The sequence below is a fragment of the Microtus oregoni genome, unplaced genomic scaffold, assembly GCF_018167655.1.
Source record: "Microtus oregoni isolate MIOR12 unplaced genomic scaffold, Mior012 000006F_ref0000085, whole genome shotgun sequence".
Lineage (NCBI taxonomy): Eukaryota > Metazoa > Chordata > Mammalia > Rodentia > Cricetidae > Microtus > Microtus oregoni.
The window spans coordinates 27,873,892-27,890,919 of NW_024543065.1; the positions used below are offsets into that span (position 1 = coordinate 27,873,892).

Genomic DNA, 17,028 nt, shown 5'->3' on the forward strand with positions numbered 1-17,028 from the left:
CTATTGTCTCAAAAAATGAAAGCCAGGTGGTGGTGGTACAGGCCTTTAATCCCAGCCCAGCATTTGGGAGGTAGAGGCAGGCAGATCTCTGTGAGTTCGAGTCTAGGCTGGTCTACAAAGTGAGTTCCAGGACAGCCAGGGCTGTGCAGAGGGACTCTGTGCTAGAAAAACAAACAAACAAAATTAAAAAAAAAACAAAGAAAGAAAACAATTGCTTCTTTACTTTTATTTTGAAGCAGCTCATTGGGCTCCTGTTCAACAGGGTTCGCACCCTCAGACTGCGCACTCCCCATCCACCAGAATTCAGGAAAATACGCGTTCCAACAGACCCTTTGGAATGGGCCCTTTCCTTACCCTTCCTCCCTAAGTTCAAGCTTTTCCCTTTCGTACAGCTTTTTGTATAGTTTCTATTTCCATTGCAGTTGATGACATCAGTGTTCTAGTTGTCCCAGAAAATAAAAAGGTAAGTGTTCCAAAGATATGTACTAATTTCCACAGGCTTCTAGGAAGACAAAGTGTAAATTTATTATAAAACATGTATACAACAAAGAAATCCATTGTGACAGCACTGATTCTAAAGTATAAAAAGGGACACCACATTCACCCAATTCACTTTCTCTTGTGCATAAAGAAAATGAAATGCCTAAGTTCTTGGAAAATCCCATTATCCTCTTGGGTCCCAGACACCCACACTGGCATGTACTGATGAGAAGCACATACAAAGCAAACGAGAAACCAGAAACAGTTATGAAAGGGTGAAAGGAGATCAGTTACTGGTGTGCAGAAGCAGCAGGGTGAAAAGAGCATGGGACAGCAGAGGAAGAAAGCTGAATTAACGTCGTTGAAAATTAATTAATTACGCAACCCTTTCCGCAGCTGTCACAGGAAAGCTGAGCTAAAGGTATTTTCAAAAACTGCAGAATTATTGTGCTTTCCCCTTTCCAAACCAAACAAACAGGAACACTGCTGAGATCTAAAACAAGGTAAGGTGGCAATGGCAGGGAAGTTAAAGGAGTCTGTCCACCCCGTGTTGCTCTGCAGGTGACAGCCTACTAAGGGGAATTGTGGACTTGCCCTCGGAGCTCAGGTGCTGCTCGACTTAAGTGAGACTCCATTCGGTCCCTTGTTAGGTTTACCTCAAGGGAGCTGCGAGATGACAGCCTCTGCAGGGTGAGAAGGGCGGGGCCTCTGGTTAATAGCAACAACAAAAATTAGCCATTTATTATTCTGGGATTCTTGGTAGGTCACTAGCCATTATTCTGAAAATATACAACTTCACATTTTATAGAAGCCAGAAACATAATTGAAAAGTTCCCCAAAGTATATTAAATGAAAACCACGTAGACAGGCAAGCTCTCTGCTCACTGTGCTCACTGCTCCCACCTGATGTCGTCCTTCCGCAGCTTCACCTGCACATTGTGGACGTGGGCTGGATGGCAGGTGCTGTGTTTCTGGAAAGGGTTGGTTTCATCCCAACATTTCCTAGGGCTATTTTTCACGTTCTTTAGTCCTTTAGGGTTGCCGTCTTCCCGATGGATACCCGAGGGTTCATTTATCCTTGAGTTCTGAACTTTTTGCTGCAGTTTACGGACCTGTAGAGAAAAGAAAATCTAATGTTTAAGATAAAAATTAATTTATAAATATGCCCCGAAATAGAGGACTAGGTTGGTGCCTTAAAGATTATGTCCAAAGGTTCAATTCAGCAAGTCACTCACTGACCACCTGGTCCATGGCTGACACATGGAGCAACCGTGACTTCAGGCGCTCGCTCTCCAGTTAGTGAGCAGAAGCACACGGACCTGACAGAGAGTACTCGAGCTGGGATGACTCTGAAGAGAAGAGCATGCGTCTGAGAAGGGCAGAGCAGGGAAGACGGTGTGGACAGGAAGTTGAGCCAGAGGTACTGGTCGGAACAGAGCTCCATGAGAGTGGGATGTTTTAGGTGACGCTAACAGCAAAGTAAAGAACTGGTGATAAGAACAAGTGTTTATTTGCCTAGGAGGCAATTTTGAGTTCAAGGTTAAATTTATCACAATAGAAGGCTTGACTGCTTATTCAAATTATAAAATATATAGATTGGGTAACTTTGAAATTGTGATTATTCTTCGGTCTAAAGTTTCTTCTGTGCAATTCCCAGAAAGGGCACAGGTTGTACAATCTCTGCCCCAACACAATCATAATTTTTTTTTACTTGCTATAGTCTTTAAAGCCAGTAAAATGAAAATACATTTTTCTTTCTTGGCCATAAGCATAACAAATACAGTAGTATTCGGAGCTGTACAAATCAGTCTTATAAAAGTGTGTGCATGTGGAGGCTTGATATACCAGCAGCTTGTCTGAATGCTGACCCTTCCCTCTTATAGGAATGTGAGTGTGTGTGTGTGTGTGTTTGAGAGAGAGAGAGAGAGAGAGAGAGAGAGAGAGAGAGAGAAACTCTCTTTTGCTTCAGCAATGTCACAGTGTTCTAAGTTCATCTATGGGTGCAGTCATTGTCTTAGAGTTAAATATTATACTCATGATTCTTCTGCTCAAATATTGAAGGTCACTAAAACACAGGTACAGAATCCTCCATACCTGAATTCTACAAACCACAGGTGGCTAAGCATAGGTTTCCAGGGAATACAATACAGCCCAGCTAAACACAGAGGGCGGGAATGGTTTCAGGACTGTGGCACAGAGGACATCACTGAAGCAGTGGAGGGAAGAGAGGAGGCAAGAATGCTGGAAGGGTATCTGGAGGCTACCAAGGCAATAGCCTACTACACATTTCCCAGGGCCTGACTCCACAGGAACTCTTCTGCTCTCGTTCTTACCTTAAAGAACTGTATAGGAGACACATGGTGTTACCTGCAGTGGTGGCTCTCTGTAAGAAGACCAAGTGTCTTCTGTGTATCTTTTAGCACACCATACCACAAACTTCCAACTGGAAAGCCATGTGACACTGAATCCACATCTATGTGCCAGAATATTTGTTTAACTATGCAAAGATATGTTGCATTTGTTTATGTTGCAGAATATCTGTTTAACTATGTAAAGATGTGTTGCTATTTAACCTTGCCTGCCCAAGGCGCCTGATTGGTCTAATAAAAAGATGAATGCCCAATAGTGAGGGAGGAGGGAGAGTAAGTAGGAGGAGACATTTAGGCTCAGAGAATAAAGATAAAGAGATGCCAGGGGCCAAACAGACATGCACAGAGGAAGCAGAAGAGTAGGACATAGAGAATGAAGAAAAGGTAAGAAGGCCAAGGCAAAGCAGAGGTAAAGAGAATCAGGTTAAATCGCCTTAAAAGAGCTAGTGGGTCAAAGCTCAGCTAAAGCCAAGCATTCACAATTAATAGTAAGTCTCCCTATCTTTGTTGGGGAGCTGGTTGGTAGCTCAGAAAATCCCAACTATACATATATTTCTAGTACTTCTTTGTTTTCTTTTTTCCTTTTCAAACATTGTATGGCAATTGTTTTTGTGTTCTGAAGACCAGCAGTTCTCAGAAGAGGTGTGTGTGTGTGTGTGTGTGTGTGTGTGTGTGTGTGTGTGTGAAAGTAGTGTTCTTACACTGTCTTGATGCTTCTTGAGTTTGGAAATCTGGTCTTCTTTGCTCTCCATCTTCTTGACTAATTGCTCCAGCTCGTGCTCGATGTCATCAGAGACTGAATGGCTTCTAGTTTGTCTCATTAGTTCTCTGTGCTCCCTGTAGAGAAAAGCAAACATCAGGCTGGGGAGCAATTCAGCCAGAGAGTGTTTCTCTGCAAGTCAGATCCGGTGTTCAATACTTAGCAATATAAATAAATAAATAAATCCACAAAAGTAGTATTGTCTGACATGACACATGAATCATTTTTGCATGATTAAAAACAGAGCAGACATTACATACAGTTATAGTTTGTCACAACTAATTTTTTTCTTCAACTGGAGTTACAGTTAAGAGTAAAATATTAATCTTCAAAAATAGTCACTAGCATTAGGATATATAACTAAATCACGATAAAAAATTTGGATTTAGAACTACCTCAGTATCTAGCTGTTAAATAATCTAAAAACCAATCTAAATTCCTGGTGTTCTCAGCTAAAAAGAATGAACGGTTCTACAGGGTTTGGCCAGGGGCAACACACGGTTCTCTTCAGTTCCATGTCTGGGATTGGAGATACTGTCAAGAGAAGAGTTATGTGTGCAGTGGCAGTTCCTGAGTTCAGCGAGTCCGCTAGCTAGTCACGCAGTCCTGATGTATATGCTGAAAGGGATTTAAGCATGGGCTATAATACAATAACCCTGTGCAGATCCTCCTTACTGAGAAAGCTTCCCAATCTGTGATACGGACCAGGCAGAATCTAAAAGGAATGGTATTCTTACCTGCCTAGTGAAATCACCCACATTACTAAAAGATTTCAAAAGAAAAGCATATTCCTTCTAAAAGCTCTTCTGAGCTCTAATCTAAAGTCTTCAGACTCAATATATGTCATTCATAATATCTGTATATCAGTGTAAATCTATGGAATACAGGAAAGTAGTAATTAGACATAGTTAAAAGGTTAAATGCCACAGTAGGAACAATGAAAATATTATCAATAAATTCGTGGATCAAAACAATGTAAGTCCAAATAGCCACCGAGAATTTACAGGTGGGAGCGACAGAGACCACTAAAGAGTTGAGAATGTGTGCTGGCCTTGCAGAGGACCCGAGTCGGGTGCAGCCCTCTGTCACTCTGGCTACCGAGAAGCCAGCTCCTTCTCTGCGATCTGAGAGCACCTGCACCATGTGCACACACCCATTCACGTGAATAAAAATAAATCTTAATGAATGGATAGTTGATACTGTTCTTAAAAGAGTCGATAAAAAATGTATCCAAACAGTACGGTTATTTAATAAAGAACAAACACTTACACAGTCATTTGCTCCAGCTCCTCTTGCATGGCCATCAGAAGATCAGACAAACTGTCACAGACAGGAACAGGCTCTCCTGGATTAGGGGGCACAGCTTTGGCCTGGGAAGTTGTTCTGAGAGGCTTGTAGCGACACTGCAGCTCAGTGACGGGAGCAGGTCTCTGAAGGCTACGGAGCCCATAGGCACCTATCATCTGCAGAAGTTTACAAGCTTGCATTAAAGGAACAGCCTGCGCTGGACAACATGAAGGGGAAGACACAGCTGTGAACAGACTAGTGCTCAACGGTGTGTGTGCCGGTTAGATCTCGTCAGCCTGACACAAGCTTAGCTGTCTGGAAAGAGGGAACCCAGCTGAGAAAATGCTGCCATCCTCTGGCCTACAGGCAAGTCTGTGGAGTGTTTTCCTGATTAGAGATTGATGTATGTGGGCCCAGTTCTCCAGGGCAGAGCCACCCCGGGCAGGTGATAAAATGAGCAAGGCCTGGAGAGCATGCTCGTAGGAATTGTTCCTCCACAATCTCTGCTTCAGTTCTTGCCTCCAGGCTCTTGTCCCAACCTCCCTTCATAGAGGATGGTGAACCGAAACAAACCCTTTCCTCCCCACGATGCCTCTGGTCATGGCATCTGTCACAGCGAGAGCGAGCTAACTAGAACCGTGTATGAAGAGCATCAGCAAACCAAGGCCACAGTCCTCATTTCTGTCCTCTTACCTTCTCCCTCTCCAAAGACTGAGCTCTACACTTCGGGTCCATTTGCTGAGGGGATTCCCTCTTTAAACACTTCGTTTTCTGAAGGTTAGCAAGGGAAAGAGGAAGCAAAGTACTATTTTAATATATATATATATATATATATATATATATATGATATGAAAAATTCTCAAAACTCAACAGCAAGTAGTGCAATTTGGATGTAGGAGCAGACATGAATAGACATTTGACTAGAAGACAAAAGGCAGACACATAAAGAGGTGGTTAACAACCTATTCAGATTAATATAAAATAGCCAAAATAGCTGGGCGGTGGTGGCGCACGCCTTTAATCCCAGCACTCAGGAGGTAGAGGCAGGCGGATCTCTGTGAGTTCGAGGCCAGCCTGGTCTATAAGAGCTAGTTCCAGGACAGGAACCAAAAAGCTACGGAGAAACCCTGTCTCGAAAATCCAAGAAAAAAAATAGCCAAAATAAAAAAGTTAATAATAAAAAAGAAAACATTACCACATGCCTATTAACATGGGCAAAATAAAAAAAAGTGATGACATCAAATATTGTCAAGAATTCAGAGAAACTGCATCACTTGCACATTGGTAAGGCCACTGTGGGTGACAAGTCGGCAGTTTTTTATAGAGTCAAACATGTATTTATCATATGTCCTAACAATTGCACTCTTGAGCAATTATTCTAGAAAGATTAAAATTGATGTTCACACACACACACACGCACACACACGCACAAAACCATCAATCAACACATGCATAAAATATCTTTACTGCAATAGCTGGAAAGTAGCAACAACGCAAATGTCCTTAAACAGGGACTGATAAGGTGTAGTAGATCCTTAATGTGGATCAGTGTAAAAAGGCAAAGAGAATAGATAACCACTCAGATGGAAGTCCAGGGAAAAGGCAGCCCCAAATGCTCACACCATATAACTCTACTTGACCTTTTTCTCATTGGGATACAGCCTCACTATGCAATGGAGGATGGTCTCAAATCATGGCAATCCCACTGCCTCAGCCGCCTCACAACTTAGATTGCCGGCATGTTCCGCAGTGCCTGACCATACAGGATTCTTGAAATAAGAAAACTACAGAGGAGGCGAACAGAATAACACTTGTTGGGGCTGGGGGATGGTGTGGGTCTAAAAGAACTTTCTGGAAGAACCTTAGAGTGGGTGTACAGTATCTTGATTGTTGTGATGGCTACATGAAGCCACACAGGTAACAAATCTACGTATGTCTCTCAGGCCTCTCAGTCACCATTATACCTCTGTCTCTACTGTTCCTAAAAAGCCTTCAATGGGTGCCAACTACTTATAGTAAGAGTTCAAATTCAACACTACCACCCGTTTTCAGACAGGAGTCTCACTGTTTGCCAGGCTAGCCAGGAACCTACTATGTACTTCAGGGTGGTTTTAAACACAGGGCCCTCCTGTCTTGGCCTTCTGAGTATAGGAATTATAAATGTTCATCACTACACCCAACTTTAAAAGTTAGTTGTTGCTGTTGTTGTTGCTATTTTCCCCTTTTTGGAGACAGTGTCTTGTTAGGCCAGGATGGCCTTGAGATTATACATCTCTGTCCCCAGTAGGATTATATTTTAACACACTTCTCCTCTCTGCAGGGTGTCATTCTTTAGGATCCCGGGGTGAGTGTAGTGTGGCGGCTTTGCATCACTCCCCTGTCTCAATATATCCCTGCTTGTCCTTGAACTCCCAGACTCCCTGCCTCAGCCCCAGCTGACACTCTAAGCATGTACTGTCATGCTGGGTTTATCTGTCTCTGTCTCTTAGAGACAGTGGTCTAAACAACAAAACCTATGAGCTGATACTCAACCGGAGACATGGAGACACGGTATTAGAGATAAATGGGAGCACTGCACTCTGAGCCTATCTCCGGTGATGTCAGAGCGCCTTTTCACCCTGGGAAACAGCACTTTTACTAACTGAGTTTGCTCCTAATTACCCTCTACTCTTTCAGAAGTTATATTTTCTTTCTTATATTCCTTTTATCGTCTCATAGTTTCTGCAATAAATATGTAAAGTTAAACTTCTATCTTATCAGATAAAAGATAGCATTAAACAAATATTTAATAACAGTCATTGTTCCATTTGCAAATTATTTATAGTGCTTTTCTATTTGGGTTTCCAGTTCAAATCTCATTACTCAAATAAGACATAAAAAGAGATTAAGGAAATAAGCAAAAAGTGGTTTTTATTATTATAGCTATAAAATTATTTTTCCATTTTTTTGTTTGTATCTTTGTGCAAATGTGTGGAGTGCATGTGCACATGTATGTGCATACATGTGGAAGCCCAAGGTTGATGATAGAATCACCCTAGATTGTCTTTCCACCACATTTGTTGAAGGCAAGGTCCTTCAACCAAACCCAGAGCTCATTGATATGGTTAATTTCTCTAGCCAACTTGATCAAGGATTTCCTTGTTTCTACCTTTCCAGGATCTAATTACCAGGGAGGCTGTCATGCCCCACAGGCATCCCTCATGCTTGTTCAGCAAACATTTAACTGTCACTGAGCCATTTCCCCAATTTCGAATATAGTTATAAAGTTCTTTTTAAAACTATTAAGGGTCCAATGAAATGGCTGAATTCGTAAAGACCCTTGTAAAAGCCTTGGCAACCTGAGTCTAATCCCTGGAACCCAAAAGGTAGAACATGCCCTGCAAGTTGTCCTCTGACCTCCACATGCATGCCATGGTTGCGTGCGTGCGTGCGTGTGTGCGTGTGTGTGTGTGTGTGTATGCATGTATACACATCACATATACACATACTAAATAAATGTATAACAAAACACAGCCAGATAGCCAGGTGTGGCAGTACAAGGCTGTAATCCCACCTACTCAGGGGCAGGAGGACTGAAGTCAAGGTCAGCCCAGGCTAGGTGGCAAGTCTGAAACCAAAATGGGTTATTGGGTGTAACCCTGTCTCAAATACTAGTAAATAAAATTGAAAAATCTTTCTTTTTACTGTATATGTATTTATATAAAGCTGCATTTAGGATTTTTTTTTTTTTTTTTTTTTTTTTTTTTTTTTTTTTTTTTTGGAACACAGAAGCACATCAGACCCAGTTTCTCTCTCTCTGTCTGGTACCTCTGGATCAGGATGTAAAAGCGCTCAGCTGTTGCTCTAGTGCCTGACTGTCTGCTTCTCACCATGATGATAATGGACTAAACCCCTGAAACTGTAAGCAACCCCAACTAAATGTTTTCTTTCATAAGAGCTGCCTTGGTCATGGTGTCTCTTTACCGCAATAGAACAGTAAGAAAATGTATTCTATCATAAATATCTTTTTTTTTTTTTTTTTTTTGGTTTTTCGAGACAGGGTTTCATTGTAGTTTTAAAACCTGTCCCAGAACTAGCTCTTATAGACCAGGCTGACTCTGAACTCACAGAGATCTGCCTGCCTCTGCCTCCTGAGTGCTGGGATTAAAGCTGTGCACCACCACTGTCCGGCCATAAAGAAGCAGAAAAGACTAAAGGATGAATAAATGTCTATCATAAAGTTAAGAAGTAATGTCTGGGGAAAGCTGAATATACATACCTTTGGTGGCTTCTTCTTTCCCTTACAGTGCTGTGATTGTGAAACTGGCATTAAAAGTCTGCTGATTTCCAGTCCAGTTTGAAGCTATAAAATTAAAGAAATAATTTATAAGACTGATCTGTAACAGGCTTCTTTATACATAACGAAAGTTGAGATCTCAGCTTTCAAGTATAAAATATGTTTTAAAGTAAAGCAGGGCTTAGTTGCAGTAACTTGGATGGAGCTGAAGCAGGGTTGCATGAGCTTAGGAGTTCAGGGCCAGCCTGGGCAGTGCAGTGAGACTCAATGTTAAAAAAAACAAAACAATAAAAATAAAGTCCCAAACCCAAAAACCTTTGAAAAAGAATACTCCAGTAATACATCAGTTTTGCAATTATGACTTTTTTTCTGTTTATAACAGAATAAATTAGGGCACTTGTGTGTGTGTGTGTGGTGTATGCTCATGTGTATATCTCAAGATGAAACTAATATATGCCAGGAGTCAGTTACCTCAACTAAGAATATATATAGCATGTGCAAGGTCTTTAGCAATATATCTGAGAATATGGATGTACAGGCTAAGTGAGAATTTTGCTACTACAGCAAAACAGAGTGCCGTAACAATGTACAACACCCAAACTGAGTGTAGACTAGGGTGCAGCTCACGAGGATGAAGTACTCAAAGACATCAGTCACTGTGATAGGCTACAGAATGCTACCCACCTCACTCGCTCTATCTTGAAACAGCTTGCGCTGATGCTCCTCTTCCTTTAGTTTTTCCTCTAGATAGTTTATCTTTTCCTGCAATAATGAACATATATGAAAATCAGAGCCAAACGTCCTTTCCAAGATGGTCCTAGGGGGTCTAGATTTTTAAAAGCTAGCAAGTTAGAATAGAAAGTAAGAAAAAGAAATGGCAAAAGATGCCAAGATTTCTCTTGGCTGTCTACCTATGCTTCCTTCCTTACTATTGCACATCAGGGCAAAATGAAAGAGAAAAAACCCACAGCTTTATTTGTGGCCACCACCAGACCCACAGAGAATAAACCCACAAGTTTTATTCTCGGCTACCTCCAGATCCATGACGAAGTTTCCGAGAATGCTATAGCTTTTAAAGCTATTATGGTCTTGGATCTCAACACAAAAAAAAAAAAAAACCAAAGCAAAAAAACCTAAACCAAAACAAAAAAACCCAAAAAACCAAAAACAAAACCCCCCCCCAAACCAAACCAAACCAAACCACCAATAGCAATGTCAGCCATGTGCATGTGATGGGGGCTAATGCTGGGAGCAGGGCGGGAAGACACCTGAGAAATGTGAGTCCTGGCCCTGGTTATTTAAGAGCTTAGTGCTGTGCTCTGTCAAACAAGGACTCCTGCCATGCCAGTCTGATCACTTGAGTTTGATCCCTGGAACCACAGAGAAGTAGAAGGAGAGGAGCAACTGCACAAAGCTGTCCTCTGCCCTCCACACATATGTCATGGCATGCATGCACCCCACCCCATCATTCACATACACATAGCATAACTAATGTTAAAAGAGTATCACACATGAAATGGTAAAGCAACGAGGACAATTTGAAAGGCTCTCCGCACACTCCATACCTCACATACATTACACCTTTTACATGTGCGTGGTTCGGAACAAGAACCATGACAGAACTGTCAAGGGGAGAGACTTCTGAGTATTGCAGCTCTTAAGAGGGGCTACAAAGAGGTTCTAGAGCAGTTCTGTGAAATGACAAGGACTTGGCGGGAGGAGGAGCAGGGGTGTAGGACAGGCACTAAAGGCCACCTAACACCCTTCAGGTCAGACACCTGAACTGAAAACGTCCTGCTGTCTCAGTCAGGCACCTCTGTGCTATCAGCAGGCAAGCTCCCTCATGCCAGGACAGAACACGCTTTCTCCCCAGGCAGGAATTACCCGGATTACTGAATGCTGTACATGAAGGGCTCTAACCCTTTGGCTGCTCACTCCCATACAGTGCCAGCTTGGCATCCCTCCTGGCGCCATCAGCTCTGAGACAAGCAGAAGCTTACCTCAGCAGCCTGCTGCGTGGCTGTCAATCTAAAACACTCTTTCTCTAAGACAGTGAGCTTTTCAAGTTTAGCGTACAGCTTCATCTGATCTTGTTCTTTTTCCCTTTGAAGCTGGGCCTGGAAAAGATTTAAAAAAAAAAAAAAAAGAAAGAAAGAAATCTTAGTTTGGCAAGTGATGCCAGTGGATCAAGAGTCACATAATTTCTGAGAAATCAAAATATAACATAATCAGCTGCTAGAAACATGTACACACAGGTACATATGTCAGGCACTTCCAAGCAGAGAACAAGAAAATCAAATCCTTTTAAGGAGCAAATGTGATATGTGACAAACATGTCGCTGAATTCGCACAGAAAGAATAAACCTCTTTGCATCCTTATACAACAGTGTGCTGGGGAGGGGATCCCACAAAACTTACACCAAAGACATGAGGTGTGGCCACGGGTGACCAAGCCTGCTCACAGACCAGCCTCCCCGACTCTAACAGAGAAGAGCAGCTGGGGACAAAACATGACAGGAAAGTCACCCCCACACATGCGCAGGCTGTTTCACAGGACCGTTTATTACCACATTAGTAATAGGGACCAACGCTGAGGTCCTGTTTTACAGGACCGTTTATTACCACATTAGTAATAGGACCAACGCTGAGGTCCTGTTTCACAGGACCGTTTATTACCACATTAGTAATAAGGACCAACGTTGAGGGGCAAAGAAGAACCTTACTCGGGTTTCTGTGAACGTAAACATGGCTCTAAAAGGAAAGCCCGCTAATTAGAACAAAATGGAAAGTGGGCACTAAACGCGGTCTCGGAGACGATGGCCCAATAGTGCCGTCTCCGAGAAGAGAGAGGAGTAGGACAGAATGCCCCCTGGAAGAATGCAGGCTAAAAATAGTCCAAGCATAATTTAAAATATTGAAAGATTAAAAAATAAAAACCCCAAACACCAGAAATAAAAAAGTCGAATCAACAAGTAGGAAACTGGACAGAGGGGCATTGTCAGAACACGGCCCAGGAATGGAGGCGTGCGAGGCGAATTCTGAGTGCTCGTGAGAACACTCCAAGAAGACAGGAGTCCGTGCCCTCGGTTTCTTCCAAACAGAGACGTTCCTGGGCGGTTTCGTGTTCCTCCCAGGTGCAGCAGATGGTAGTGAGTTTACTCCAGACTCCTCACCATTGATTGTTGCTGTCAGTTAAGTGCTTAAACTAGCCTTTATCTGTCTCCATGGAAAAACATGGTTTTGCCACATATGGCTCCTCCTTGGGATTATACCCAGCTTGAACTCATGAGAACTTTACTCAGGTGACTTTTCTTAACCCTCAGGGCATAGACAGAGCTGGCTATTGCATGAGACTTTGGTCAGCTTCATTTCTCGCCTCCGTTCCCCCATGTCCCACAGCCTCTAGAATGGTAAACAGTGCATCAATTATCAAGTTGCTGAAAATTAACAATAAAGAGAAAGTCTTACCAGCATCCTGAGAAGCAGAAACATAGCACACACAGGGGAAAGAAGATAAGAACAGCCATTAGATACCATGAACGCTTAAGACAACTGGGACAAAAATCTTTAATGTGCTAAAAATCTAAAGTTGGGCATTGTGGTATACTTTTGTAACCATAGTACTCAAGAGTCGAGGCAGGAGGATCATGCTGAGCCAGAAATCAGCCTAAGCAATACAGCAAGGTCAAAGGCCAGTCTGCACTTTAGAGACTAGCTCAAAACAAGCCAGCAAACAAAAACAACTCCCAATAAATAAGCATACAGGGCAAGAGAGACGGCTCAGAGGGTAAAAGTACTCACTGTTACTGCCCGATGATCTGAGTTCAGTCCCTGGAACCCACAGAAGAACCCGAGCAGGGTGGCATGCATCTATCAGCAGACGCAGGGGAGTTGTGTGCAAGCTCAGAGGCCAGTCAGTGTGGAGTCTGCAGCTCAGCTGCAGAAACAGAGGCAGACCCCACCTCCAAACAGCAGGAGGAGAAAATGGACTTCTGAAGAGTGGGCCGTCACATGTGTGCTCCGACAGCACACACATATACACCTAACACACACACATACACACCTAAACACACATACACACTGATGGGGGAGAGTCTTCTGTTTTGTGTTAATTTCATTGGTTAAATAAAGAGACTGCCTCGGCCCTTTGATAGGACAGAAAATTAGGTAGGCAGAGTAGACAGAACAGAATGCTGGGAGAAAGAAGCTGAGTCAGGCAGTAGCCATGATTCTCCTCTCCAAGGCAGACACAGGTTAGGATCTTACCTGTAAGCTACCACCTTGTGGTGGTACACATATTATTAGAAATGGGTTAATCTAGATGTGAGGGCTAGCCAGTAAGAGGCTAGAGCTAATGGGCCAAGCAGCGTTTAAAAGAATACAGTTTCCATGTAATTATTTCGGGGCATAAGCTAGCCAGGCGGCTGGGAGCCAGGCGGAACGCAGCCCGCTGCTCCCACTACAACACACCTAAACACACACACATACAAAAACAGACAAACTAGACATGAAAGTCACAAACTAGAGTTCTATGTCTAGCAAAAACATCTCTCACAAATACGTCTGAAATAAAGGCTTCTCCAGGTATATGAATGCTAGGAGATATTGGGCATTAATTTTTTTCTTCAGACTGAAGAAACTCAATCCATGCAGAAAAATAAAATGCACTGGAAATGATTAAAATGTAAATAAATATATATTTTCTTTGTAATTTTCTTTAAAGGACAATCAGAATTTAAGAGCACTAACAAGGAACTACAGGCCGATTTCATGACGTAAAAGCAAAGGAAATCTGTATGGAAACTGGAAGCACATGCAGAAGGGTCTTTCTCGTGAAGTGTTTAGCACTAATTAAGGCAGACTGTGGCAAGTTAGAATACAGGTGTCTGAAGGAAGAAGCTGTCACCAGAGCTGGGGGTGCTGGTTCATGCCAGAAACACCAGCCCCTTGCAAGGCTAAGGGCAGACTATTGCAAGTTCAAACCCACCCTGGCACCAGACTGAGACCTTGCCTTAACATGAATGAAAGAGTAACGAGTTGAAGGAGCAGCTCAACAGTGAAACACATGCCTTGTATGTACGATGCCTAGGGCTCAATTCCTTGCATCACACACAAACACATATGCATACAAAGAAACCCCTAGTAAGGTTCGAAAATACTTTTAAATGAATGAAATAAAAATAAAAATGACCAAACTCTGTTGGGTGAAGGCAAAAAGTGTTTGATAGGGACTAGGTAACTTTATAAAAACAGAACAGTTGAGAGAATGAAAGGAAGACTCGGGGTGGGGTCCATTGGAAGCTGCCTCTGGGTGATGCTAGGAGTCAGACAACAGAGCACAGACTATTCCAAAGAGAGAAAGATGAGAAGCACCACAAATCACAAAGGAGGTGACAGGACACAGAGAAGTGTGAAGAAGGGCAAGGGAGCTAACAAGATGGGTAGCACATGGCTTCAGCCGTGGCTCTCGGGCAGGGGGAGCAAGACTTAGGCGGAGTCCAAAAGGTAAGGCAGTCAGGCCGCACAGTGAAGAAGCTCTCAAAAGCTACCCGTCCATCTGGGGAAATCTATCAGATGGTGACTCCTCCTGTGTGACAGGCCAACACTCCCCATTTCTGAGGACTGTGTGCAAGGGAGCCAGCCTATTGTTCTCAGACTGAGCTATTCCGGAGACCTGAAAATCAAGGAATAACCACAAGGCAGGTGGTAGCCTGGGACTACATGCTGCAGCCCTGGGAGGATGCAGCTGAGGTGCGGGAAGGGGCTTGAGGTAGATGCTAAGAGGTTCAGGCTTAGAAAGCTGGGCTTTGGCAGGGGACGGTTGGTCGACGGAGCTCCACCTCCTCCTCCTGAGGATGGGAGCAGACTCCATTACCTGAAGACGACTGTGGACAATTGGTGAGTAGGTACCAGATCTCTGTAGCTCAGGGCCAGCAGGAGTGAGCCCAGAGTTCCCAGCAGTAGTACCTGGCACAGCTGTGCATCTCCCACGGGGCAGTCGGTGAGGAGCAGGGTTAGAGAGCACAGCCTAGACACGGAGATGTCAGGGCTTGCTTGCCTGCCCTAGTCATCTACTATCTGAACTGTTAGTCTAGACAAATGTTAACATCATAGCACACTCCGCATCGTGTTCTTCCTATTTCCTCTTCTGTGTCACTAGTGCCACAGGAGATGGCCGTAATGGGGCTTAGGTATGTTTTTATTTCTTGTTTGCTCTGGTGTTGTTGCTGTTTTCTCCTCTCAGTGTGACTGAGAATTAAATCCCTAAGAGAAGGCTGTTCACAAAGATCCCCGAATAAAAGCAGAACTCCCACCAACAATGTGTAAACCACGAGTAGCACAGGAAGGAGAGCAGAGCACCCTCCAAGGTTAGACCCCTCAATGAAGGCTGAACGGAGGGTTCAAAGTCCACCTGCTAACAAGAGAAACAGGCAGTGATTTTGAAGAACACAGAAAAAGCAGATAAGCAAAGGAAGGAAATCAATGCAGGATGTGGGAGATAAAGCAAGATGAGAAACTCAGAAAAGAAGCTGCCATTTTGGGGGAGGAAAAAAAACCCAAAATGTCAGAAATGAAAAACCCAATTTGCCAAATTAAAAACCCAGCAGAGAGCATCAGACATTGCATTGAATCACTAGATCAAGCAGAACAGAGAATATCGGGAGTGAAGACAAAGTAGAGGGATCACCACACTCAGACTTCAATAAAGAAAAGAAGCAAGCATGAACACACCCATACCCACTCTGGGACAGGAGCATATACCACATCTAAGACTCCCTCAGGCAGAGGAGACAAGATAAAAGCTAACAGCTAAGCTTCGTTGTCAACCTGACTGGATTTAGGACCGCCATGGAAATCTATCTTTGGGTGTGCCCGTGCAGGTGCTTACAGTAAGGGTTGGAGAGGAGAGGCAGCACAGTCTGAATGTGGGGGATCCCAAACTGAATAAACAGGAGGAGAACGCAATCAGACTTTCCTGACTGGGGATGCAAGGTGAAGAGCAGTCTCCCACCCCTGCCACTGTCAGGAATAAGTGTGGGGTCAAGAAAGAGACACCATCGGAACTGAAGTGTCCAGACGAGGCAAACTTCAGTCTTGGAAAGAGGCGTGCTGCCCATCAGAGCAGAAGAACAAGTACTGGGACAGGAAGTGCACTCGGTTTTTATTCTAATTCAGGTGATTGTGGCTTCTCCATTGGCTGGGATCCAACCTCACAACCTTTTGCAAATGGCTAGCCGGGAAAGAATCAGTGCACAGGAAATGAAGGGCCTTGCCTAAACAGAGGTTCTACTGTGTGTGTGTCTGTGTGTGCGTACGTGGGTGGTAATTAAAACATTCGTATAAAAGTTTTACAAAGTGGAAAAGGTCATATTTGACTCTTCAACACAAGCATCATGGTATTTGGTGGAAAGACTCGTATTTAATGTTTCTTACCTTACTATGATGGTCTGTGCACTCAGACTGGGGTCAAAGTTGCTTTTGTCGGGAGTTTGCCACAGCCACAGGAAACTGGTACTGAGGTGTGGGGCTGATAAAGCTGACCGCATGGGTTCTTAGGTGTTTGGACCCAGTTTATGGGGAGAAGGTGAAAGAACTCAGAGCTGTATGTTAGCAAAGTCCTAGAACCCTTTAAGCAGAGCTCAGGGGCCATTCTGGGAAGGCTAGACAAGAAAACCAGTAGATACACAGTGGTGTCCCAGCTCATGAAATTCTGAAGACAAACGGGATCTGATAACAGGAACTGAGCTAGAGGCCATTCACACTGTGCTCTGGTGACAAAACTGGACTCATGCTGCCCTTGTCCTGAGCACTTGAGAGAGGCTGAATTCAAAAGCAAAGGACAGGGGATGAAGATG

General features: G+C 43.5%; 1 protein-coding gene across 3 annotated transcripts in view; it reads right to left on the reverse strand.

Moving 5' to 3' along the window:
* Positions 1 to 224: 224 nt before the first annotated feature.
* Positions 225 to 17,028, reverse strand: part of Cep57l1 (centrosomal protein 57 like 1) — a 56,317-nt gene continuing 39,513 nt past the window's right edge. For 2 of the 3 annotated variants that reach the window (XM_041654632.1, XM_041654634.1), the window contains 8 exons: positions 11,173 to 11,289; positions 9,857 to 9,934; positions 9,155 to 9,238; positions 5,590 to 5,667; positions 4,879 to 5,072; positions 3,551 to 3,686; positions 1,384 to 1,592; positions 225 to 502 (listed from right to left, as the gene is read on the reverse strand). In XM_041654632.1, the coding sequence (XP_041510566.1) occupies positions 370 to 502; positions 1,384 to 1,592; positions 3,551 to 3,686; positions 4,879 to 5,072; positions 5,590 to 5,667; positions 9,155 to 9,238; positions 9,857 to 9,934; positions 11,173 to 11,289 (1,029 nt within the window). In that variant the 3' untranslated portion in view covers positions 225 to 369. The remainder of the gene's footprint in view (positions 503 to 1,383; positions 1,593 to 3,550; positions 3,687 to 4,878; positions 5,073 to 5,589; positions 5,668 to 9,154; positions 9,239 to 9,856; positions 9,935 to 11,172; positions 11,290 to 17,028) is intronic. The other variant, XM_041654633.1, reaches the window with a different exon arrangement.